General features: G+C 46.8%; 8 protein-coding genes across 8 annotated transcripts; 1 reads left to right on the forward strand and 7 right to left on the reverse strand.

Annotated features, from left to right (window-relative positions):
• Positions 1 to 576: 576 nt before the first annotated feature.
• DFJ58DRAFT_704200 (cytochrome P450) lies at positions 577 to 2,702 on the reverse strand (the record flags this gene model as incomplete). Its single annotated transcript, XM_041383670.1, has 11 exons — positions 577 to 693; positions 748 to 877; positions 941 to 951; positions 1,007 to 1,132; positions 1,187 to 1,268; positions 1,325 to 1,514; positions 1,574 to 1,696; positions 1,747 to 1,862; positions 1,918 to 2,063; positions 2,114 to 2,438; positions 2,492 to 2,702. The coding sequence occupies 11 exons, from the start codon at positions 2,700 to 2,702 to the stop codon at positions 615 to 617; spliced, it is 1,539 nt and encodes a 512-aa protein (XP_041242976.1). The 3' UTR covers positions 577 to 614.
• A 2,496-nt stretch (positions 2,703 to 5,198) lies between these two features.
• On the reverse strand, positions 5,199 to 5,827 carry DFJ58DRAFT_426079 (uncharacterized protein). Its single transcript, XM_041380345.1, has 2 exons — positions 5,334 to 5,827; positions 5,199 to 5,288 (listed from the first exon to the last, which is right to left on the reverse strand). Exon 1 carries the CDS (start codon positions 5,633 to 5,635, stop codon positions 5,417 to 5,419), a length of 219 nt encoding a protein of 72 aa, XP_041242977.1. The 5' UTR covers positions 5,636 to 5,827; the 3' UTR covers positions 5,199 to 5,288; positions 5,334 to 5,416.
• A 510-nt stretch (positions 5,828 to 6,337) lies between these two features.
• DFJ58DRAFT_661662 (uncharacterized protein) lies at positions 6,338 to 7,172 on the reverse strand (the record flags this gene model as incomplete). The annotated part of the gene is made up of 3 exons (XM_041382235.1): positions 6,338 to 6,756; positions 6,808 to 6,952; positions 7,005 to 7,172. 3 exons carry the CDS (start codon positions 7,170 to 7,172, stop codon positions 6,338 to 6,340), a joined length of 732 nt encoding a protein of 243 aa, XP_041242978.1.
• A 1,223-nt stretch (positions 7,173 to 8,395) lies between these two features.
• On the reverse strand, positions 8,396 to 10,473 carry DFJ58DRAFT_661716 (cytochrome P450; the record flags this gene model as incomplete). Its single annotated transcript, XM_041382239.1, has 11 exons — positions 8,396 to 8,474; positions 8,529 to 8,658; positions 8,722 to 8,732; positions 8,788 to 8,913; positions 8,962 to 9,046; positions 9,103 to 9,292; positions 9,355 to 9,477; positions 9,528 to 9,643; positions 9,699 to 9,844; positions 9,895 to 10,219; positions 10,272 to 10,473. The coding sequence occupies 11 exons, from the start codon at positions 10,471 to 10,473 to the stop codon at positions 8,396 to 8,398; spliced, it is 1,533 nt and encodes a 510-aa protein (XP_041242979.1).
• A 3,449-nt stretch (positions 10,474 to 13,922) lies between these two features.
• Positions 13,923 to 14,333, reverse strand: DFJ58DRAFT_426117 (uncharacterized protein). Its single transcript, XM_041380346.1, has one exon. It carries the CDS (start codon positions 14,239 to 14,241, stop codon positions 13,996 to 13,998), a length of 246 nt encoding a protein of 81 aa, XP_041242980.1. The 5' UTR covers positions 14,242 to 14,333; the 3' UTR covers positions 13,923 to 13,995.
• Positions 14,334 to 14,431: 98 nt separating this feature from the next.
• On the reverse strand, positions 14,432 to 16,855 carry DFJ58DRAFT_746321 (cytochrome P450). The gene is made up of 11 exons (XM_041387454.1): positions 16,388 to 16,855; positions 16,011 to 16,335; positions 15,816 to 15,961; positions 15,645 to 15,760; positions 15,472 to 15,594; positions 15,217 to 15,406; positions 15,082 to 15,160; positions 14,902 to 15,027; positions 14,836 to 14,846; positions 14,643 to 14,772; positions 14,432 to 14,589 (listed from the first exon to the last, which is right to left on the reverse strand). The coding sequence occupies exons 1-11, from the start codon at positions 16,587 to 16,589 to the stop codon at positions 14,502 to 14,504; spliced, it is 1,536 nt and encodes a 511-aa protein (XP_041242981.1). The 5' UTR covers positions 16,590 to 16,855; the 3' UTR covers positions 14,432 to 14,501.
• A 2,540-nt stretch (positions 16,856 to 19,395) lies between these two features.
• DFJ58DRAFT_842195 (uncharacterized protein) lies at positions 19,396 to 22,674 on the reverse strand (the record flags this gene model as incomplete). Its single annotated transcript, XM_041392797.1, has 14 exons — positions 19,396 to 19,692; positions 20,007 to 20,249; positions 20,296 to 20,512; positions 20,564 to 20,702; positions 20,751 to 20,817; positions 20,874 to 20,937; positions 21,141 to 21,380; positions 21,431 to 21,579; positions 21,631 to 21,768; positions 21,836 to 21,862; positions 21,922 to 22,107; positions 22,155 to 22,269; positions 22,345 to 22,556; positions 22,615 to 22,674. 14 exons carry the CDS (start codon positions 22,672 to 22,674, stop codon positions 19,396 to 19,398), a joined length of 2,154 nt encoding a protein of 717 aa, XP_041242982.1.
• A 416-nt stretch (positions 22,675 to 23,090) lies between these two features.
• On the forward strand, positions 23,091 to 24,356 carry DFJ58DRAFT_842196 (uncharacterized protein; the record flags this gene model as incomplete). Its single annotated transcript, XM_041392798.1, has 5 exons — positions 23,091 to 23,345; positions 23,393 to 23,524; positions 23,798 to 23,939; positions 24,005 to 24,265; positions 24,295 to 24,356. The coding sequence occupies 5 exons, from the start codon at positions 23,091 to 23,093 to the stop codon at positions 24,354 to 24,356; spliced, it is 852 nt and encodes a 283-aa protein (XP_041242983.1).
• Positions 24,357 to 25,005: the final 649 nt, after the last annotated feature.

Consider the following 25,005-nt stretch of genomic DNA (forward strand, 5'->3'; position numbering starts at 1 on the left):
GTGATGTCAATGTTAGTGATTTGGTCCGCAAGTATTATATAATCTTACAGTTAACTTGTGCTAGAGATAAAAAAGAACGACCAAGTGTTTCCGATCCGCAATGATTATGTAATGATTACCGACCGGTTACCGGTTACCTACAAAGATAACGCTCGAGCCAGGCGAACCATTGCAAGTGTCATAGTGAAAGCAACGTCTATAAGATGTTGCATTACTAGATATCGATTGGGGATCCATGCGAAAAAGCATTACCTTGCAGAGCAGCTGGATCGATGTGTTCATTTAGACTGCAGGTGACAAGCGTCTATCGACGTCTTGCTTGGGCTGGTCACCAGTCTAGCGTTCATTACCTGAGCGACAAATTAACTTTTGTCCCGCTTTGACTTCTAACGACATCTGTTTGGAATGTTTAATGTTCGTCATCAATGGGACAAATTTTCAAAGTGAGTACATGGTCTCGTTAACATCATGTCAGACATGTCTATAAAAGTTCTACAGAAACAAATGATTCCCTGTGCAAACTCCAAGAATAACTCCTGAGTGTAACACGCAAATTACGACACATGCTGAGTATTATCCCTGCGTGTTTTTCCAGTTTCGCCATCATGAGCTTATCAGTTAGCATCTTGTTCAATAAGCCCGAGGGCAGTTGCAGAGCGAGGCTTAATAGAACACTTGAAGGGTTTGGGGTGCCTTAGAGTGTGTTAATCGAGACTAGCGCCAGACGTGACAAGATATGCGACATACCCGATCACACCTGGTAAGGTTTCAACCTCGGGGGTGATCTCGACACCATTCTCGATAACCTTCGAAATATCAAACACGGCCAGTGACATAGCAGCGGATATCCAAATGGAGGCTTCAGCAAGGTGGATACCTGTACATCAAAATCAAGCAAATGTCAGAATACTGTTAGTTAATTGATGCGAGTTGGACACACCTGGGCATATACTGCGGAGCAGAAAATTAGCATTCCGATCAGATTCAGAACCAAATTTATGCTCACCGTCTACCAAAGCCAAAGCAAATCGTGCGAGGCTCCGTCTCAGGTTCCTTTCCATCCTTAGCCAAGAAGCGTTCAGGATTGAATTGCGAGGGGTTAGCATATGTTTGTGGATCGTTGAGCATGAACCTGTCGCGATCAAGAGCATTACATTCTATCCACCAACCGAAGGGGAGCACCAACCAAATGTTAGGCATTATTATGGAGCCTTTTGGAATATAGTACCCGTCATGGATATCGTCCTTGTTCACACAGTGGGGTGCACCTGTCATTGAGATACCCGTTCGCGAATAAATAGTGTCATGAACAAGATCCACATACCGGTGGGAACGATAACGCTCCAACGCAGGACTTCTTTGACAAGCGCCTCAGTATAGGGGAGGTACTCGCGGTCGGCGAAGGAGGGAAGACGATCAGGACCGACGACCGCATCTATTTCAGCCTGAGCTTTCTTCTGCACATCAGGGAAAAGTGTCATAGCTAGAAAAAGCGAGTATATTGCAGAAACAGTCTGAGAAAATAGGCGCAATACTTTCAGAAGATGATGATTAGAAATATGTAGGGACCAACCGTGTCGGAACCACCAGCGTATAGGGCAAAAGCAGACCATTTCACAATGTCGTCCTCTTCCGCAGATATATTACTGCGTTCTAAGAGATTCGAGGTAAAAGACGTGGGGGCGATGCCAGCAACCTGTAAAATGTGAGCTTCAATGTATGATCACAAAACTGCAGATTATTCACCATCTGGTCCTTGACGAACTCGTGGGGTGTAGAAACCATCTCTTTGAGGGTCCCGCTCCATTCACGTGCTATGCGCTTGAAGCCAGCACCGGGGAACCACGCGGGGACCTTTGCCACTAAAATTTTCAGATCATCGGAAGCCAATCCAAACGTCAGAATAATATAGCTCACAGAATGGTAAAATATCAACCATAAAATTACCGAGCTGACCATGCGAGACCTGGGATACAGTGCGGTCTGCAAGGTCAACGAAGGGATCATCATTCTCTTTTACTTCATAACCATGAGAGATGCGCAGAATGACAGCGCCAGCAGTGCTATAGTGAAAATTCAAGATAACGTCGTCGCAAGGATAAATAATACATACTGTCGGACATGCTCCTGCAGTCGATCGGGTTTCGCAAGCACACGCTTCAGAAATCGAAGTGTCTCAACCTCCTCGATCTCGTTGTATACGCCCACTGCGGCGCGACTGCCGATGACGCGCTGTATGTCCTTGCGTTGCCGGCGAAGACGGTCACCATATGAGAGGAAAGGTAAAGAGGTCTTCCAACCAACAAGTTCACCAACCATGGGAAGAACAGGACGGTCAGAGTACGAGATGCTTTTTCTGTCCATCATTTCCATTGCAGTCTTGACAGAGTTCAGCACAATGATGTGCCGACCTAGAACCTCGACATGCGTGATACCACCTGCAGGAGAGACTTTTGAAAATGGATGATTTTGGAAAAAGGGAGGCACTCACCGTACTTCTGACCCCACTCAGTAAATGTGAGCCAGAGCTTGAGTCGCTTGACGCGAGGCATATCTAAAACATTGCCAATGAGAGGCCACCCACGGGGACCAGGTGGATATGGTTTGGGATTCTTCTTGATGAGCACCTGCTTTACCAGATAGACTCCAACACCGGTAAGGCATAGTAAGTTCAGCCAGGTAACGTCGGTGATTGTCAACATGGTCTACTGCTAGCAGAGGATGAGCAACTCAAGAACGGGGATGTGGAGCAGATTGACTCGGATCGGATGGGACAATATCTCGTATTTATCACATTGGAAGGACAGGAGTAATAAATATCGGTCACCAGCTGGGCCGGTCCCAACTAATCAAAATCAGTTGGTCTGTACATTGAAATTTAATTGAAGCGAACATGAGTAGACCCGGTACATCGGACTCGGACGTGAGAAACCCTAGTTCGGGGATGAACGACAGCTCGAGCTCTATATTATGAAGCTCCACTGACAACGGATAATAGCATGCAATGATAGTCTGGTATGAGTGCAACGTGGGCAAAAATAGCTTCATTGAAATGCATTCTTTGTATGTACTCATCTCCAAATACTTTCCATGGACAGGCGGCCCGTACATACGCACGATCGCCAGTCTTGCACGGGCGTCCGATGTAGGTTGTGAATGTCGTGAGGGTATCCGGTCGTTATTCGAAGGAACTGAGTGAGATCCAACTGATAACAAGGTGCTACTGACCGGATCAACAAATGCAACTTGATTCAGCATCGTCTCTGCATGGAGATAGCAAATTCCCTCTTCGGTTCGGAAACGAGGGTCCCTTGGTGAGTGGGTGTAGTAGGGTGAGTTCATGATGCGTACCCTGTTATCAGTCGGTTCTTTTGAAGGGCTGCTCAATTATTCATTCAGTTCGCCAAAAGTTCGAGTTCACGAGGGATCCGAGCACCGCTAAACCTATCCTAAACGGGACTTGTACCTAAACCTTACGCCGCGCAGCGCCAACACTTAAGCTTGGTGTCACGGTATAGCAAAGTATCTACATGCAGTCTTAGAGCACATCCCATACCTCAGCAAGACTCCTAAACCTCATCATTTCTAACCCTCAGCAGACCCAACCCTTATCTCAGCCTCGTTGAGTAGCAATACATGATCAATTGATTCCATTTTTGAGTGAGAGATGATTAGATTATATTCACAAACATACTACATATGATTCAGATATACTCTATGGAAAAGGTCAGGAAAAGGGGAAATGCTAAGGGTTAGGCCTGCTGAGGGTTAGGAACGTGAATGACAAGGTATAGTGAGGTTTGGGATGTGCTTTAAGACTGCATGTAGATACTTTGCTACACCAAGCTTACTAGTAAGTGTTGGCGCTGCGCGCCGTAAGGTTTAGGTACAAGTCCCGTTTAGGATAGGTTTAGCGGTGCTCGGATCCCTCGTGAACTCGAACTTTTGGCGAACTGAATGAAAACTTGAGCAGCCCTTCAAAAGAACCGACTGATAACAGGGTACGCATCATGAACTCACCCTACTACATCCACTCACCAAGGGACCCTCGTTTCCGAACCGAAGAGGGAATTTGCTATCTCCATGCAGAGACGATGCTGAATCAAGTTGCATTTGTTGATCCGGTCAGTAGCACCTTGCTATTAGTCGGATCTCACTCAGTTCCTTCGCATAACGTCCGGATACCCTCACGGCATTCACAACCTACTGAGTCTACTCATGTTCAATTGGACAGGTCTAGCGACGCTTAGCGGTACTCGGGTGAACTCGAACTTTTAGAATTGAGCAGTCTTGAGTTTCTCGAAGCCCAGCACAGACAAAGTCCGAACACCCTCACGTCCTTCGCAACGGAAAGACCCCAGGCTCTGCTCGGCATGTTCGCTTTAGCTTAATAGTGCGATTATTATCGAGCGGTATACTAACGGCCTTCAAGATGTTCTTACTCCCCGCATGTTTCGAATTCCATTCCCTTACTCTGTCGGTTCGATCTTCCGAGTCTCTTCATCACATTTTCAAAGTCTAAATATCCTCACTTTTTGCATGCTTGCTCCTCCATAACATCTGTTGTCATTGTCTTCCTCTCATCAATGTCTTTCCCTCAACTTCGTACCGTTCCCAAACCGTTCCCATATGTACCGCTCTCATTACTAACATGGTAGTTGGTCGGATGTCGTGTCATTTGTATCTTGGCGTGTATTAATGAATATGTTTCAAGTTGACTCCTTGAAAACGTGAAGCTTGCTCGTGGCTGTAAAATGGGTCAGAATGTCTTGCTGTAGGGAGGGGGAGGTAATATGGACAAGCAAAAAGCTGCGTTGGTTTGAACCGAACGCAGAACCCTTTGTGAGGCCGGCTCATGGCTGTAAAATGGGACAGAATGTCTTGTTGTAGGTTGGGTTGATTGAGGTTTGAGTGGCGCCCAAGCATGGTTGAAACAACGAGGCTGTATTATATTGTACATAATCTAAGTGCTCACCCACGAAGTGCACCATCAATAGTACTGAACTGCGAGATGGGAACATGGGTGAGGTGGAGTGGAACTAGCGAGTCGTCGAACTCGCTAGTCACAACTTGGCGCGCAGCGATATAAGTGTGTACAGTATGCTGCCCCGGCCATAGACATGGCTCCGGTACTCCTCTTATGTCTGGGCGAAGGGCATTAGCAAGTGTGCAGGATGGTACTGGTGTGATTCTTCGGGGCGCTGGTTGCTGCAGTGCATCCTGGTGTTCATTGTCTGCGCCGGGTCGTACCACTGGATTTTGCGTGACGTGGCGGCGCTGTGATAGAGCTAAATTATTGTCAAAAATTGAATGGTGCGAGTGGAGATACATACCTTGACGAGTGATACTTCTCGATGCACGGTAAACATGAGTGGAATCACGATCACGAGTGTCAATGCCCAATGACACATGAACATCAATGCTCTGCGCTGCTCGGTCGTAGTGTCAAGTTCACGCCGTCACGGTTAACATTGCGGTGAGCCTGCTCATTGCCGTTCGTGGTAGCTGGACATGCGCGCCATATATCTTCAGTAATAAAGCTCGTGGGTCGGTATAGAGCTGGCAATGCAAACTTGTTAGTTTCGACCTTGTCCTTCAGCCATGCTTGTGTTTTGTCAGTTAGACTACTATTCATTCAATAATAATCGCAGCATTAAGCTGAAGCGAACATGTCGAGCAGAGCCTGGGGTCTTTTCGTTGTGAATGACGTGAGGGTGTTCGGACTTTGTCTGTGCAGGGTTTGGAGAAACTCGAAAGAACCGAGTAAGGTCCGACTGACAACAGGCTACCAGAAACCGGTTTAGGGTCTCGATGAGCTAAAGGCCGCGAGACTTGGCAGTGTCCGGCATCCTGTTATCATTCGGACCTGAAATTCCCGGTTCCTTCGAACGACTTCAACCCTAAGCAAACAAAGTCCGGACACGGAGGCTCGAACTCGGTTTGGCGCCTGTTGACGTCACGAGAGGAGGCACCTCGATCGGCACCTTCACTCGCCAGGCCTCTTGGTATATATCAATAATATCAGGGGCGATCCCGTTCGAGCATTCTCATTTAATGTCAAATGTGTATGTTGCAGTGGTGGCGTACATGCCAGTGGTGGCCGGTGGATGCCTACGCTTTGTTCCTGAACGTTTGAACTTCAACTGATTTCCCGCTTGCGATGCTGAAGACACTTACCAATGAATCTTGAATACAACACTTGAAGTACTTAGTGTACAGTTTCAAATAAGTCGTGAATGAGTCGTGCTGTTGTTAACAACATGGGTGAGACTCTATGAAACGTAATCGGAATCATGCAAGTCGTCAAGGGTATGGTCCATACATAGTCAGAGCAGGTTCAGTACACCACCGCCCACACACATGACAGAAAACTAACGCCTAGACAAGCCATTGTGAATATCCCAACAACCCGTTGCAGTGCAACCCATGCGTAAGTGGCGATACCAAGAAGTGCCAAGATAAAGCCGGCACCACTGAGCGCCAAAATCGTATAATAGCACCGAGTCAGGAGATCCAGTGGGGGAGTGGACGTCCTGGATTGAATCCGGAGCCTCGAGGGCATCTGAAGAAGGGACTGTACAGCATACAAAGGAGGGATGGCTCTAAGCCAGAGTTGTTTTCCGTGAATGCTTTCGTGGTGATGTAAAACAGTATGAGAACGGTTTCCCAGCTCATCGGTTTCCGTAACGGGATGGGTTTCTGCATCAACGATCTGGTATCGAATGAGAGCAAAAGACGCCACGTATCCCAGAATTGCTAACACAAGCTGTTAGTGCCTCGCGATTCCCCAACCATCCCGATACTCACCAGAACAGCCATGAAAAACGAGGGCACCAGTAAAACATGCATACACGAGTTCCACAGATTCCTCACTTGCATTGAGTGTCACCTGCGGTGTGGAGGACTGGGTAAGGGTGAAGAGCTCTCCGTCGATGGAAGTAAGAAATGTCGTCTGACGGGTCGTTCAAGATTCATGTAACCAGAGTCACTGAACAATGGCTTACTATAAGAGTGAGTGTCTGGAGTCGATGCATCCATGCTGCCACAAGCGCCGAATCTTCTCCCGTAGTTGTTTTTTTATCCTTTTGAGTCTTGCTAACTTGTTCATCACGTTGACCATCTGTGCATCTCTCAAGATTTCTACTGGATTGACAGAATGTGATCAAATTCATACCAAAATTTGGCCCGGGGTCTGCTCGTTCGAGGTCTCCTTGAGTAGACATGACTTACAGATTGGTGTGCGTGTTCACAAGAACAATGTTGCGTGCAGAGTGTCCTTGTGAGTTGGGGGCGCCTGCAGCGTCTAGTTAGCGGATATAAGCTGGCTACAAGATTTCTCACGGATTTACGTTGTAACACTGAGTACTGAGTGCTGAGCGCTGAGACCTGAGTGTCCACTGGATTGACAAGACTTCTCGGACCCACCATTTATATACGTCTTGTGCCCAATAGCGCTGGACCCTAGGAGATTAATCAACTGGTTGCACCACTGCGGATCTCTCGGCGTTGATATTACGGAAACAACATAATTCTATGTAGACGGTGGAGCAAGCTTCGACAGGGTCCATGCCGCCGCATCAGTCAACCATCAGTAGTACCTACCTAAGTAGGCTGACAGTATCAGCCGCCAGTCACGAATATCAATCACGATACGTTATGCTTGGGTAGACATGTTTACGGCTGGCAGACAAAGATCGAAAGGACAGTGGGTAAATGATGAAGTGATCATGATGAGGTTCGATAAGAAGGTTGTCCGCGTGCCCGGCATGCATATAAGGTGTGTCGAATTCGCATTAATGTAAAAATTTGATGGTCCTTTGGGTGAGGTTTGTAGTCCAAAGAGGTAGTGTAAAAATGTATTCGTCGAGCATCTCCTACAGGAAGAAATAGATATCTGTTGTACGGCGAGGCGAGCGCGTTGCCAGCTGTGAGATTGTGGCTGCCAAGCTTCCGAGCGGATCGTCGATTTCCAGGCGCTCGAAGCTGGTCGAGAACCTTTGGCACGCAATACTTCACGTTCCGAGCCAATATAGAAGGAACGACTGTCTTCCTTCTCTTTTGGTCTGACTGGGGAAGACTATATATTCCGAACCCTAGACTAGGAGTCTCAGTTTCGAAATTCGCTCACACTCTCATATCCACACATAGATAGTAGTACCGCATCTACTCGCCGACGAGTCATTCGCATTCGATGCCGTTCTAGTCAGACCAAAAGAGAAGGAACTTAAGAGGCAGTGCGGATCCAGGCACAATGGGTGTGGGCTAGTTGAGTACAGTATTATACAAATGATTCCCTGTGCAAACTCCAAGAAGCATATTGCGCAACTCCTGAGTGTAACACGCAAATTACAACACATGTTAAGTATTATCCTCCGGTTTCACCATCATGAACTTATCAGTTAGCATCTCGTTCAATAAGCCCAAGGGCAGTCGCAGAGCGAGGCTTGATAGAACACTTGAAGGGTTTGGGGTGGCTTGGAGTGTGTCAATCCAGACCAGCGCCAGACGCGACAAGATATGCGACATACCTGATACCACCTGGTAAGGATTCAACCTCGGGGGTGATCTCGACACCATTCTCGATAACCTTCGAAATATCAAACACGGCCAGTGACATCGCAGCGGATATCCAAATGGAGGCTTCAGCAAAGTAGAGACCTGTATATCAAAAGCAAGCAGACGTCAGATTACTGCTAGTTGATTGATGCGAGTTGGACACACCTGGGCATATACTGCGGAGCAGAAAATTAGCATTCCGATCAGATTCAGAACCAAATTTATGCTTACCGTCTACCAAAGCCAAAGCAAATCGTGCGAGGCTCCGTCTCAGGTTCCTTCCCATCCTTAGCCAAGAAGCGTTCAGGATTGAACTGCGAGGGGTTAGCATATGTTTGTGGATCGTTGAGCATGAACCTGTCGCGATCAAGAGCATTACATTCTGTCCATCAACCGAAGGGGAACACCAACCAGATGTTAGGCATTATTAAGGAGCCTTTTGGAATATAGTACCCGTCATGGATATCGTCGTTGGTAACACAGTGTGCAGCTGTCATTGAAATACCCGTTGGCGAATAAATAGTGTCATGAACAAGATCCACATACCGGTGGGAGCGATAACGTTCCAACGCAGGACTTCTTTGACAAGCGCCTCAGTATAGGGGAGGTACTCGCGGTCGGCGAAGGAGGGAAGACGATCAGGACCGATAACCGCATCTATTTCAGCCTGAGCTTTCTTCTGCACATCAGGGAAAAGTGTCATAGCTAGAAAAAGCGAGTATATTGCAGAAACAGTCTGAGGAAATAGGCGCAGTACTTTCAGCAGATGATTAGAAACATAGATATGTAGGGACCAACCGTGTCGGAGCCACCAGCGTATACGGAAAAAGCAGACCATTTCACAGTGTGGTCCTCTTCCGCAGATATATCACCGCCTTCTAAGAGATTCGAGGTAAAAGACATGGGGGCGATGCCAGCAACCTGTAAAATTTGAGCTTCAATGCATGATCACAAAACTGCAAATTAGTCACCATCTGGTCCTTGACGAACTCGTGGGGTGCAGAAACCATCTCTTCGAGTGTCCCGCGCCATTCACGTGCTATGCGCTTGAAGCCAGCACCGGGGAACCACGCGGGGACTTTTGCCACTAAAATTTTCAAGTCATCGGAAGCCAATCCAAACGTCAGAATAATATAGCTCACAGAATGGTAAAATATCAACCATAAAATTACCGAACTGACCCTGCGATAACTGGAATGTAGCGCGGTCTGCAAGATCAACGAAGGGATCATCATTCTCTTTCACTTCATAACCATGAGAGATGCGCAGAATGATAGCACCAGCAGTGCTACAGTGAAATTTCAAGATAACGTCATTGCGAGGATAAATAATACATACTGTCGGATATGCTCCTGCAGTCGGTCGGGTCTCGCAAGCACACGCTTCAGGAATCGAAGTGTCTCGACCTCCTCGGTCTCGTTGTATACGTCCACTGCGGCGCGACTGCCGATGACGCGTTGTATGTTCTTGCGTTGCCGGCGAAGACGGTCACCATATGAGAGGAGAGGCAAAGAGTCTTTCCAACCAACAAGTTCACCAACCATAGGAAGAACAGGACGGTCAGAGTACAAGATGCTTTTTCTGTCCATCATTTCCATTGCAGTCTTGACAGAGTTCAGCACAATGATGTGCCGACCCAGAACCTCGATATGCGTGATATCACCTGCAGGAAGACTTTTGAAAATGGATGATATTGGAAAAAGGGAGGCACTCACCATATTTCTTACCCCACTCAGTAAATGTGAGCCAGGGTTTGATGCGAGGCATATCTAAAAGATTGCCAATGAGAGGCCACCCCCGGGGACCAGGTGGATATGGTGCAGGATTCTTCTTGATGAGTACCTGCTTTACCAGATAGACTCCAACACCGGTAAGGCATAGTAGGCCCAGCCAGGTAACGTTGATGATTGCCAACATGATCTACTATTAGCAGAGGATGAGCAACTCAAGAACGGGGATGTGGAGCAAATTGATCAGATGAGAGGATATCTCGTATTTATATAACACATTAGAAGGACATGAGTCGATTACCGCCACTGGGGGCCTGTCCCAACTAACCAAAATCAGTCTGTGCATTAAGATTTGATTGAAGGCTGTCTGGTATGGTGATTACCTCGGAGTCTGGACCTTTCTCGGTTGCTTGGAACGACTGAGCAAACAAGGTCCAGACACCCTACATAATTATGTAATGAAAAGACCCCAGACTCTGCTTTAACAGTTTGGCGATATAACTATGGTCGGGGAGCTCGAGACGGACTCGTGGAACTTGCAAAAGGAGTTTTGCAAATTATTGGACGCGCCTTAGCTAGGCTCGGAGGCTTGAACTCGGTTTGGCGCCTGTTGACGTCACGAGGGAGGCACCTCGATCGGTACCTTGCGCACTCGCCAGGCTTCTAGGTATATGAAGAAGATATCAGTAACATCAGGGGCAATCCCATTCGAGCATTCTCATTTAATATCAAGTGTGCGTGCTGCATTAGGTGGCGTGCATGATGGTGACCGGTAGGTGCCTACGCTTTGTTCCTGAACGTTGAGTGCAAGTTGGAGGTTTGAGCTGATTTCCTGAAGACTATGGTGGATCTTTGGTGAGGTTCGATTTGCCGCCATGGCGCATACATTATGTTACCATTTTTCATAGTCCGCCGTATTTATTATTCTGTATACAGAGCACACCTAACAAATAATATCACTTGTATGTCACACCAGGTTTCTGAGTCGACACCGGTGACATTGCCGAAACGTTCGTGCTCGTTGTGAGCAACGGTGAGCTCGACTACTGCAGCACCACTTCGTGCTACCCGTTGTCCAGCGTGTACAGTGCTGGTCTCGAATCCGACGGCAGATTCGCATCGACGGCATGTGTGCGCTCCACTTAAGGCCAAGGTTTTGGTACTCTTTGATCAATGATAACTCCAATTGTGCACAGCTCTCTCAAGAGTGCGGAAAATGACCACCTTGTACTGCAACACGTGCAAACGCCTACGACGCGTCCGGCAGCTGAAGTGCGGGAGTATGGGATGTCATCGGACGCCAAATTGAACCGTCACCAAAGATCCACCATACCGGAATGGTTGCATCCTTGCAAGCGCATCGTACGACGACACAGCGCGATTACGGAATCTCGGCAACAACCAGTGCATCAGTTCGCCCCTCCGTCATGTATCTGACATGCAATCTGTGTTGTTTTCGGCAGATGGAAAGTCACTAGCCACCGCCCTTGAGGACAAAATGCGTACCCTTGGGATATTTCTGTGATAGTATAGAGGTTGGCCTCGATGAACTTTTGTTGGATCAGCGCGACGCCGACAAGTCGCTACTCGCTGTACGTGACACTTTCATCAGATTTTATTAATCATTATCAACACATGTAGGTTGATGCTACACGATGTCCAGTCTGTCAGCGAATCAAGGTATCCATTCGGGTACCCCCAATATCATATTGCCTCTTTTCATCGCCTCCTCTGCCAACACGGAGCGTTTGCTGGAGCTTAACCGCGTTATGGACTCGTTTGCTCGTCATCATCATCTTTCTCGTGCTGCCCCACCCACCCAATCCTTACCTGTCCACCAGGCTTATCTTACGGGCCCCGTATGAATATCATCTGTCGCATTCTTGCTAACATCGTTGTTCAGCTTTAAGTGTGTGATTCGGGTCCGTCACGCGTCAGAACCCACTTCCGCTGTGAGCTTCACTTTGTGATAACCACTTAGCTAAGATCAGTTAGATGAACCTCTGACGAAACCATCCGTGAGTGAATGTCAGGGTGTTCCGAGAGAAAAATTGTCGGCAGGTTTCGAATCTGCGCAGTTCAAGAGAAACATATTTTGATTCTGTTGCAGTGGTAACCACTTAGCTAAGACCAGTTAGACGAACCTCTGATGAAACCATCTATGAGTGAATATCAGGGTGTTCAAAGAGAAAAATAAATTGTCAGCAGGTTTCGAACCTGCACGGTCCAAGAGAAACAGATTTGGATTCTGTTGTGGTGATCACTTTGGCCAGTACACTTCAGAGGTTGAGATGAACTTCCGAAGAACTGTCTGTCCATGAGTGAATGTCCAGGGTGCGATAAGACATTTGTCGGCATTGAATCCGCATCACCAATATTTCTAACTGGTGCCAGTCGGCTATGACTACTTAAGATAGACCTTGAAGGATCCATCCACGAATGAATGTTCAGCAAGAACAAGCCTGAAAACTGAACTTTTCCCGCAAACAAAGTTGGGTAGTGAGACGGTCATGATGTTGAATGGATATTGAAAATGTCCAAAGTTTGACGCACCCATCAGCGACGGTCAAAATTCCCGCCTCGACTGCTACAACCGCTATACACATAATGCAGACTTCGGCAATGAATATTCAAGCGCTGAACGACGCAGCACAATTCTGGACATTGAAATCGCTCCTCACGTCTCCTCAAGTAAGTCAATATTGAGTGTTCAGATTAATCAAAAAGGCGCCTCTATTGCCCATGAAGCAGGGAAAATAACAGACTTCAGGAACAACCACATTGACCAAGTCAGCAACGAACTATATATTGTGCCATCAGCCACAGCACCAATGCGAAAGCGGAAACACGACTCACTGCCCAGATGTGCTCGTGGACGGGCTGCCAGCCTATCGGTAAGCAGTCTTACTGGCAGATTTTCTGACCGCCGCGCTATTGATATTGCGAGGTGCAAGAGGTGAGCAACAGGATCGAATATTCGATCCAAAGCAAGCTACTCATACTCACTTTCACCGGAGCACAGTTGTGACTGCAGCAATTATTGTTCGTATCGCAGACCTTTAAGGAAGGTTTGCACTGTGCGGCAGTGACAGACATGCATGCTGCCAAAGTAGTAACGACGACGAGGAACTTGAAGGAGACATGATTTCTCCTTCAAGTTCCTCGTCGACAAAGCGATAAAAGCTTCGCAAAGGAGACTCTGAACTACTGAGGTAGGCAGAGCTTGCTTTTATATCCTGAAAACATTGTTGTGGGCAAAAACTTGAAGTTCTATTGATTTGGCAGATTGGTTGCGCCTGGATGGCAGAACTTCACAACGGATGGTTTAGGATGAATCTATTGGAGCCCTAGAATCAGAACCTGCGTGGATGATATATAGATCTGGACCGCTGGGATTGTCGTCGGCCACGTTACACAAAAAGAGTGGAAACCCGAACGTACAGCCTATATCATTAATAATAACATAAAATATAAAAGGCTAGACGAGAATGACTCACTTAGTAGAGGCTTCGCGAAGAAAAGCACAACGACGCGGATCAGTGAAAACCTGCTTCAGCGGGATCGTCGAGAAAGCAAAAATTTACCAATGAGTCTTGAATACAACACTCGAAGTACTTAGTGTACAGCTTCAAATAAGTCGTGAATGAGTCGTGCTGTTGTTAACAACACGAGTGAGACTATAGAACGTAATCGATAATCATGCAAGTCGTCAAGGGTATGGGCCGTACGTAGTCAAAGCAGGCTCAGTACACCACCGCCCACACACACATGACAACAAACTAACACCTAGACAAGCCAATGTGAATATCCCAACAACCCGCTGAAGTCCAAACCATGCGTAAGTGGCGATGCCAAGAAGTGCCAAGATAAAGCCGGCACCAGTGAGCGCCAAAATCGTATAATAGCTGTCGTAGAGCCGACCGAAGGGGAGTCCTTGTATATAGTAGTACCGCATCTACTTGCCGACGAGTCATTCAATGTTGTTCTAGTCTCCCCTAGTCAGACCAAAAGAGAAGGAAGAGGCAGTGCGGATCCAGGCACAATGGGTGTGGGCTAGTTGAGTACAGTCTCGTTAACATTATGTCCACAGGTTCCACAGAAACAAATGATTCCCTGCGCAAACCCCAAGAATCATATTGCACAACTCCTGAGTGCAACATGTAAATTACAACGCATGCTTAAGTATTAACCCTCCGTGTTTCTGCGGTTTCACAATCATGAGCTTATTAGAGCATCTTGTTCAATAAGCCCAAGGGCAGTCGCAGAGCGAGGCTTAATACAACACTTGAAGGGTTTGGGGTGGCTTGGAGTGTGTTAATCGAGACTAGCGCCAGACGTACAAGATATGCGACATACCCGATCACACCTGGTAAGGTTTCAACCTCGGGGGTGATCTCGACACCATTCTCGATAGCCTTCGAAATATCAAACACGGCCAGTGACATCGCAGTGGATATCCAAATGGAGGCTTCAGCAAGGTAGATACCTGTACATCAAAAGCAAGCAAACGTCAGATTACTGCTAGTTGATTGATGCGAGTTGGACACACCTGGGCATATACTGCGGAGCAGAAAATTAGGATTCCGATCAGATTCAGAACCAAATTTATGCTTACCGTCTACCAAAGCCAAAGCAAATCGTGCGAGGCTCCGTCTCAGGTTCCTTTCCATCCTTAGCCAAGAAGCGTTCAGGATTGAATTGCGAGGGGTTAGCATATGTTTGTGGATCGTTGAGCATGAACCTGTCGCGATCAAGAGCATTACATTCTGTCCATCAACCGAAGGGGAGCACCAACCAAATGTTAGGCATTATTAAGGAGCCTTTTGGAATATAGTACCCGTCATGGATATCGTCGTTGGTCACACAGTGTGCACCTGTCATTGAAATACCCGTTGGCGAATAAATAGTGTCATGAACAAGATCCACATACTGACGAGAGCGATAACGTTCCAACGCAGGACTTCTTTGACAAGCGCCTCAGTATAGGGGAGGTACTCGCGGTCGGCGAAGGAGGGAAGACGATCAGGACCGACGACCGCATCTATTTCAGCCTGAGCTTTCTTCTGCACATCAGGGAAAAGTGTCATAGCTAGAAAAAGCGAGTATATTGCAGAAACAGTCTGAGGAAATAGGCGCAGTACTTTCAGAAGATGATGATTAGAAACATAGATATGTAGGGACCAACCGTGTCGGAACCGCCGGCATATAGGGAAAAAGCAGACCATTTCACAGTGTGGTCCTCTTCCGCAGATATATCACCGCCTTCTAAGAGATTCGAGGTAAAAGACATGGGGGCGATGCCAGCAACCTGTAAAATTTGAGCTTCAATGCATGATCACAAAACTGCAAATTATTCACCATCTGGTCCTTGACGAACTCGTGGGGTGCAGAAACCATCTCTTCGAGTGTCCCGCGCCATTCACGTGCTATGCGCTTGAAGCCAGCACCGGGGAACCACGCGGGGACCTTTGCCACTAAAATTTTCAGGTCATCGGAAGCCAACCCAAATGTCAGAATAATATAGCTCACAGAATGGTAAAATATCAACCATAAATTTACCGGACTGACCCTGGGAGAACTGGGACATAGCGCGGTCTGCAAGGTCAACGAAGGGATCATCATTCTCTTTCACTTCATAACCATAAGTGATGCGCAAAATGATAGCACCAGCAGTGCTATAGTGAAAATTCAAGATAACGTCATTGCGAGGATAATAATACATACTGTCGGATATGCTCCTGCAGTCGGTCGGGTCTCGCAAGCACACGCTTCAGGAATCGAAGTGTCTCGACCTTCTCGGTCTCGTTGTATACGTCCACTGCGGCGCGACTGCCGATGACGCGTTGTATGTTCTTGCGTTGCCGGCGAAAACGGTCGCCATATGAGAGGCCAGGCAAAGAGTCCTTCCAACCAACAAGTTCACCAACCATAGGAAGAACAGGACGGTCAGAGTACAAGATGCTTTTTCTGTCCATCATTTCCATTGCAGTCTTGACAGAGTTCAGCACAATGATGTGCCGACCCAGAACCTCGATATGCGTGATATCACCTGCAGGAAGACTTTTGAAAATGGATGATATTGGAAAAAGGGAGGCACTCACCATATTTCTTACCCCACTCAGTAAATGTGAGCCAGGGTTTGATGCGAGGCATATCTAAAAGATTGCCAATGAGAGGCCACCCCCGGGGACCAGGTGGATATGGTGCAGGATTCTTCTTGATGAGTACCTGCTTTACCAGATAGACTCCAACACCGGTAAGGCATAGTAGGTCCAGCCAGGTAACGTTGGTGATTGTCAACATGATCTACTACTAGCAGAGGATGAGCAACTCAAGAACGGGGATGTGGAGCAAATTGATCAGATGAGAGGATATCTCGTATTTATATAACACATTAGAAGGACACGAGTCGATGGCCGCCACTGGGCCTGTCCCAACTAACCAAAATTAGTCTGTGCATTGACATTTGATTGAAGGCTGTCCAGGCGTCCTTGTCGTAGTAATGCAAGAAATTGCTGTGATTGCAGCGTTAGTAGTGATGCCATTTATGCTAAAATTGTAGGCCTGCCAATACTGATGCATCAGCAGCAATATAGGGCGATGCATGCATTCGATGCATCATCTGTTGGTGATGCCATTAATAGGGACGCTCAAAGTTGGGCGCACACGTCGCACACCGCACACCGCACACGCACACGACCCCCTCGCACATACACCCCTACCCAAAACGGTAACCTTAGATAATCGTCGGACTTTGGACTAAACCTTGCGGCGCGCAGCGCCGAACAATACTCTACAGTACTTGTCATGAATTGTCTACTATATAGCTTTAAAGCAGCATCCCTAAACCTTGCCCGAGCCAGTTTCAAACCTCGTCATTACTAAACCTTGAGTGCACATGTTGTACACAAGTACTTGATTATTTTATGTAATCAATTCAAAGTCGTATTTCGAGTGATCACGTGATATATGATATATGAAAAAGCATAACATTGTATACTTATACTGAACAATACAATGTGTGGAAAGGGTTTCAAAGGTTACATTTAGGACTGGTCAAGTACTGAGGTTGAGGCAGGGTTGTGGATATTGGACCTAGTGGTTGGCTACTTGGAAAGACCCGAAATGTCATCTAAGTTGCCAGTTTTGGGACAAAGTCTAGGCCAAACATGGCAAGGGTTACAATGGCCCGTAAGGTTTAGGGATGATGAGGTTTGAAACTGGTTCGGGCAAGGTTTAGGGATGCTGCTTTAAAGCTATATAGTAGACAATTCTAGTGCTGCCGCAGTTCAGTCCCGAACCTAGGTTTGAACCTGAACTTTTGCGAACGGAACCACCGTTCGGTCAGTAGTTCGACATACGATACAGGACCGAACCTTACATAGGTTCTTCATTCGGGTGGTCTCGGATGGACGTCGGACCCAGTTCGGACGAGTCTGAACCGGTCCTGAACCCATCATTAGAGTTGCAGGTTTGTTGCTTCTGTTCTGCGACTCCTCAGGTTCGTCGAAAGATGCTCACTGTTGACATATCAGTAAGTTTACCGGTGAAATCGTCACCGGTGCAATCATCACTGGCGCAATCATCACCGGCACTATCATCACCGATGCAATTGATCAGAGTGGATATTCATATCTCATTCTGGTCTTACGCAGAACATCAGCAAAGGATAAAAGGGTGGGGTGCGTCCAAGGTTAGCTCATTCATCAAAACATGTCGAACTCTGCAGTTAATGCTAATGGTGTTTTGAAGGATGCGTCCGAAATCGAATGGTATCATGATCCTGACGATGACATGCCCATCTCGCCCCATCCTGAACACATTCTCATTTTGACGACACTCTTACTTTCATCATGCAGCCCTCGACCCTAACTACAAAGTTGCCTATGCTAAGGCAAAATGGGCGTCTCAAGACTTTGCTGATGGAGTGAAACGGCTCGAAGATGTGGTAAGTCCATGGGTATCTCAATAAATTGTCTGCGCACTAACTTAGTATCTAGTTTGATCAGTATTATCGTGCCCCTCCTTCATCTGCTGCGACGACACATTCTGCTACACCATCCCTCTCACGCCAAGGTTCCTACTGGCCAGAGCTGGATGCGCGATGCAATCAAAGCTCGTGTCTCACATGACGCAGCTCGTCAAAGGCCTCGTCGGGAATTGGAGGACTACTTAGCTGCACCACTGGAGGATGTTGAGAATGTAGTCGCGTGGTGGGGTGTAAGCTCATATCCTTAATATTCCGTGTAACTTGAAGCTGACAATTATTTTTTTAAAGCATCACTCGGTTCAGTATCCCACTGTTGCTCGCATCGCAAAAGATTACCTCGCTATTCAGGGGTCTGCGGTAGCATCTGAACGGGCATTCTCAAGTGGCGGCATCACCGGCACCACACGTCGCAACTGCTTGCTTCCAGAGACATTTGAGGCACTTCAACTGTTAAAAAGTGCATACCGTCAAGGCCATGTATCAGCAATGGTGCAGGCTGAGCTTGTTGCTCCTCAAATTTTTATTGTTGAATAGTCTAGCCTACAATTGTTCGTACTTGGAAAATTTTGCTAATTTCATGTTGTGTTCGGCAGTTCAAACTGGTTCAAACTCGAACCCGACCATTGTGAACCCGTTCGAAGTGGTCCGGCCCAGAGTCCACCCTACCTTTGTGAACTTGACCGAGGTTCAGTTCTTGGTCCTCAGTTATCTTGAAAAAACCGGACGGAACTGAACTTCGGCAGCACTAGACAATTCATGACAAGTACTCACCTGTCCCTGTGGTAATGATATATCACTCCCCATAGTTATGGTAAGTCCATGATACATTTTCAACCATAATACATCAGGTGGTGTGATATATCATCTTACTATAGATCATAGTCCCTACCAGTCCTCCCTTGTGCTATACATTCAGGTTCTGAGTCTGTTCCTGTATGTTCTGTTCCTGTTCCTGTATGTTCTGTTCCTGTTCCTGTATGTTCTGTTCCTGTTCCTGTATGTTCTGTACCTGTTTCCATATGTTCGCATTCTATTTCATTCTCTTCTTGTGATCGAGGATCTCAGATTGGATCTGACATGCTGATGTAACAATCACAAAGAGTTGAGTACCTGGACATGTCACAACATATAGTACACAAATGTAGCGCTACACATAGTCTTCGTCATATGGAGGCTCATCATGCAAGTCGGGGGGCAGTCAATTGAAGGTGTATGGATATTGTTCAACTCTGAGACCTCAGGGATAAGGGTGGATTCCACAAGTCGAGGCACAGCACTCCACAATGCTTGGAATGAGCCATGCACCGCACAACATAGTGCGGCCTGACGATATGCATATGCTTGCAGGCCCTCCTGGTTGGAGGGCTTCTCCAGTACACGTAGGTTGGCACGCTCGCACCACCAGTTGGCCTGCCACTGCAAAAAAACCAGCATGTGCCTCATTTCTTCGAGCAGTAGCTGCACTTCCTCAGACCATCGTGCAGCACGTGCACAAGCTTTACACCACTCAATTCAAACACCTAGAAGTGCAATCAGTTACATGTCCTTCTTGCAAGCTTGAGAAATTTACAATCTTGAACACGGTCATTTTTGGAGCGGCCAGTATCAACACCTGTGGCTAGCCAAATCCATGATATCGTTCCTGTTCCTTGAGTGTGCCCACCCACAAAATCACCCATAGGTCTCACATCTTCACTTCTGAGAGATCATAAAGATACTTCCCAGCCCACCTTATCCAAATAACCACTCAGTGACTCCAGTGCCTGACGTGCACGCTTGTATTTTTCAATTCCTGCATCTTTCTTCGTTTCAACACGTGCAATCAGATTCTGAGTGCAAGTGGATGCCACTTGGCCATATAGGTTCTTGTCCTTGAATTTATACATGTGGGAGCGCAGACAGAGGTGGGAACAGATTTCATTAAGGGCATCATGGGCCTGGGCGTGCCAGAGCTCCCATTCATGCTGGAGGAGCTGCTGGTCACAATGTAAATGGGTGTCAATTGAAGATGGAAGATACAGATGACAGCTGTTGGGGCTTGAGGACAGCTTCCATGGCACTGGTGTTAGAGTTGACTGACGAATGGAGTGCTGAAACTATGGGCATGTAAAGTTCTTGGATGCTTATCCATGAGTCTATCCATCTCTGTAGTGCATTAGTCCTGTTGGTGATGGCCTCTTGTTGCTTGTCTGTAGGACGAAGTGAGACGTTGGCAATGTCATATTTCAGCCGCTGTCTGTTATTGGCATCAGAACAAAAAGATGACGACAATGATAATTTAACGCACTGCTGATCCTCCAATTCAATCCCACTACTTATAAGTATGCTGGGTGAGACATTCACATGAAGTGAGCAATCATTCCCAGCTTCCAATTCCTGCGCTTCCAAATCCACAAGCTGAGCATGCACTGCTGCCTGGGTAATAGCTAAGCAGTGATCAGCCAAAGCTGCAGAGGAAACAAGAGATGACTCACAAGCGACTCTGCTTTCGAAAGGGTTTGGCTTGATATTGTCCTCCTCCCATGCCTCGACTTCTAGCCTCTACTCATCCAGTAACACGGGCTGAATGGTTCCCTCCTGCTCATCCAAGGCAGCACAGTGTTCCCCGCTTCCACTTTGCTGCATCCTCCATCTTGCGTTTCAAGGTCTGCCTTCTCAACACTTCAGCAAGGAGCTTTGAATAATGTTGGAGTGAAAAAAAAAATCACCAAACATTGTGACTTTCTTCCAGTTCCAGTCGCCAAAATGGTCATCTAGTGTATCACAGTCGGCTCCCTGGTCCCATCTCTTTTGTGCTTGAGGTCACCCGATTGACATTTGCCCACCCACGTTCAGGCGCCTCTCCATCAGTCCTGCCTACAAACCTGGCTAAATTCCATGAGAACATAGTCTGGCAGGCAGCAATGTGAGCTCCGATATGGAACTTGGGAACAAAGTAACGAATCTGCATTGCGTCATGCAGCACATGCAAATGAGCCGGCATGGAGTCCATCCTAGTCCATAGTTTCTTTGACCACTGGCATGTGATGTCATATGAGATGTTGAGCATTGTGACCATAAACCCAATCAGGGCTGAAAACACAAAGTAGTCCATATTAAGGTACCTCCAGTTCATCGTCAATTAACAGACCAAACGAATTCAAGCATAACTTACTTTTCACCCTTTTGAAGATCTCCTACCCTAGTCGGCAACTTGAATTCATGGCATGCGCAGTCAACAGTACCTACACCAGTTGCTGCTAGGCCACGTGCTGATTTTGTGTTGGCCATGTTGACTGCATTGTGGCCAACACAGGTGCTATGCTAGAAAAGGTTTGTGTCAGACATTACAAGTAGATACAAAAGTACACATACCTCTTGTTTCTCGCCTGCCCACACAGATAGATATTCCTTGTACTTTGTTTCCTCCACAAAGTATGCCCACCCAGCATTCAAAGCCTGGATCAACTTCATTTGAAGAGACTGCTTTGCGTTTGAGGCAGAAATTCGCATCTATTGCGATAAATAGTGCATACAGCCACCTGCAGTGAAGGATGAGTAGGTGCCACCATTCACGCACCATGCGCATGAAAGCTGAGTACCGATCCTGCATAAGATTATTATTTGTCAGTAAAACTTACGACCCAAAATCATGTTGGAACTTACTTTGATAGGTGAAAGTCCAGTGTTATCACTGCACCTGGCTAGACTGTGGTAGAATTCATATGCCGACACCTTGGATTCAAAGGAGAGGAGGTGGTAATACTCAAGTACATTAAATGTAGCAGCTGTCTGTGGGTCGGTTGTGGTTGTGGGGTACCAGCATACTTGTAGCAGCTGCTTGAAGCGAATCTATGCACTCTCGCAGCCGCAAAAATCCAGTGCAATCTCTTAAATACCACTGACATCGATGACGACAAAGTTGTTTCCAGATGAGGGATGTGGATTATGGCACCAATGACCAGGATTGTGACCCAGCTGGACTCACATACCCAGAGACTTGAGAGTTGTGTGCTGGAAAAAACTCCCAGTCCACTCCTGCATTCAGGCTAGATAAGAGACACTTTGCTGATACAAAATTAAGCTTACTTTGATTCTATGCAATGGCAGGCATGGGTGTTGTTGGACAATACAGGCACGACAGAACATCCCAGGTCCGAAACAATCCTTGCACTGGTAATTTTTATTGGAATTGCTGCAGTGACAGAGTGAGCAAATAGCTTTGTGCCTATGCCCTTCCAAAAAATAGTTTCATCAAGAAATGTTTGGCGTTCAGGTATCCAAGCAAGGAGAGGGTTATCCTGTGCGATCCAATTCTTATTAGTTCAAATACTCAATTTTGACTGGATCACTGCTTACAGCTGCAGTCTGTCTGTGCTTTGCAGGTGGAAGGTCATATGTGATGACATCTGTGTCCATATCCAGGGGAACTTCATCAAAGAAGTCGTGAACCAGCCACTGAGTCTTGGGTGCTGACAATTCATCCGTCTCCCCTTCCAGAGGGACCTCATTATGTAGTGGTATATATGCCGTTTGCAATGTGGTGCGCCTGGTTGTCAGTGTATATTCACGAACACATTGTTGAGGAGGTGTGGCTGAGGGCTGCTGGATAAAATGCTCAAAATGCACCTGAAGCTTTTTGGTAGCCCATGTCATATCAGATGCACGGAAAGGCGCCTCATGAGAATGGTCATTACAATGTGGATCTCTCTGGAAATATATACATAAGGCTCTGAATGCACAACTCTGACTAACAACTGAAACTCACACCCGCTCTCCCCGCTCTCAAATCTAAGACTGCAGGGTATGTGCAGCCTTGTCCTGCTGTAGACATCATGTCTAACATGATCTGTTGTGTCCAGATGGACAAACAACAGGCTGAATTCCTGCATACCAAAATTCCTGAATACAGGAAACTTAAGCCAGGGTTTGTGGAAACAGACCTATTTATTGATGATCTACTCAAGGAGTATGATAAGACGTGGCCATTGTGGGAGTTCCTCTGGCCAGATTTCGATGTGGAAAAAGACGTCCCAATCACATATTCAATGGGTGTGCAACTATGCCGGGCACTGGCAAAACGTCGTGTAGTAAGTACTCTGGCTCAGCCTCTCCACTTGCTGACATGTGATGATAGGAAATCAAATGTTTCTTCTTGTGGGAAATGCGACAGATTGTCAAGCATGAGCTCCAACAGACTGGTGTAGAGCCTGCTGACTATTGGACGTACTGGGGAGTGGGACATGCATCAGATTGGACATACTGGGGGGTGTAATACAGAGTACTCACCTACAAATGTAAGGCTGTCAGCCATGTAAAGACAGTTGGTGAATCAGCACAAATCAGTGTTGGAAGGGAAGAAGAGTTTGTGCTTGCTTGTTTTTGTTTGTCATATCAGAGAATGTGTTCAATGATTCTGAATGCCTTTACTAAGTAACATGGCCAAATTTCTCATCTTTATTATGACTTGAGTGTCAGCTTCAAGATTCTCCAGTATGTGTTCCGTGTTCTCTCATCTTCAACAAGACTCAAGATTCTCTAGTTTGCAGATGCCTGCATGGATAAAAGGGAAGTCTTTCGATCCTTGCATCTCATACACTCATACACCAGTACCGACCACTTCAAAGCATTAATTATGTCCTCAGCTGGTGCAGAGACTTCTGCTATAACCAAAGACACAGTTGGTATGTCCAATGAGTCTGGTCTCCATGTTCTGTTCATCCTACCATACTGACCACATTCAATTTAGAGGCTGTTGTCATGCTGCTATCACTTCAACTCTCCTCCACCGATCGTGCAAATCTGGCTTCTGGCCTTCTCTCCGACAACCTTGGTGTTACTTCAAATGCCACAGATTTGCAGGCCGAGCCCGAGTCCGAGTCTTCCATCAGCGGTGATGAGGAGGCTCGTGATGATGAAGAGCCTGCTGCTGCCATCACCACCACCACCAGCCTGACTGCTGGCACGCTGCTCTTGCCTTTGGCAGTATCCTCAATGTATACAATGGAGTGTACTTTAATGTCCCAATCACTCCTAAAGATGGCATGACAGTCTACTATGTCACCAGGGGCCACAAGATTGGAGTGTTCTCTGGATGGTAAGCTTCTCTGTTGTCCCGTTGTGAAAGAGTAATAGCGACTAGGCTGTTAGAAACTAGTGCTACTTATCCAAATAGGCGCGAGTGTAGTATTTGACCCAAGAGGACTGCTATTGAAGCAACTCCCTACTAATATGCAAGGAAGCGATAGCACGAAGGACTAATAACCTATAGTGACCTAAGACCAAAAACCAATGAGTAGCGCTATAGTGATCAGCGACAAGTGAGTTCCGACAGAGAAACGTGCGTATAAGTGAGAAGCGCTATGCAAGTTGTTTTATGTGATAGTGCTATGCGATGTCCGACTAGCAACAGCAAGAAGAAATCAAAGGGAGCGAAAGTGAGGAGTAAGGTCAGACAGTGCAAGTGAAATGCCTGGTAGCAACTAGATTGTAGCTTGACTACCGATAGCAATCCCGATGCTGTGAAAGTCAAACTTAAGAGGGAACTTTAGCGACGCACACTTAAAGCAAGTCAAGCGACGCGCGATCAAAGGGATTGGCAAGAGCGGAATTGATTGCACCAAGACTAGGATATAGCGACTAAAGTGACTCCGACACCAGCAAAGGTCTGGGGAAGGGAAGTACTGTACTGTATGTGTGACGGGTCATTTTATCATACTGCATAAAGGTTCGGGATTGCATAGGCGAGTA

Source organism: Suillus subalutaceus (genome assembly GCF_016647625.1).
Source record: "Suillus subalutaceus strain FC151 chromosome Unknown DFJ58scaffold_66, whole genome shotgun sequence".
In the NCBI taxonomy this organism is placed as follows: Eukaryota; Fungi; Basidiomycota; class Agaricomycetes; order Boletales; family Suillaceae; genus Suillus; species Suillus subalutaceus.

Excerpts from the sequence above, each read along its gene's own strand:
- DFJ58DRAFT_426079 (XM_041380345.1), bottom strand. The coding sequence starts at position 5,635 with ATGAATAGTAGTCTAACTGACAAAACACAAGCATGGCTGAAGGACAAG.
- DFJ58DRAFT_426117 (XM_041380346.1), bottom strand. The coding sequence starts at position 14,241 with ATGCGGTACTACTATATACAAGGACTCCCCTTCGGTCGGCTCTACGAC.
- DFJ58DRAFT_746321 (XM_041387454.1), bottom strand. The coding sequence starts at position 16,589 with ATGTTGACAATCACCAACGTTACCTGGCTGGACCTACTATGCCTTACC. Across the intron at positions 16,336-16,387 it reads TGAGTGGGGTAAGAAATATG|GTGATATCACGCATATCGAG; the intron begins GTGAGTGCCTCC and ends GTCTTCCTGCAG. Across the intron at positions 15,028-15,081 it reads TTAATAATGCCTAACATTTG|GTTCATGCTCAACGATCCAC; the intron begins GTTGGTGCTCCC and ends TGATCGCGACAG.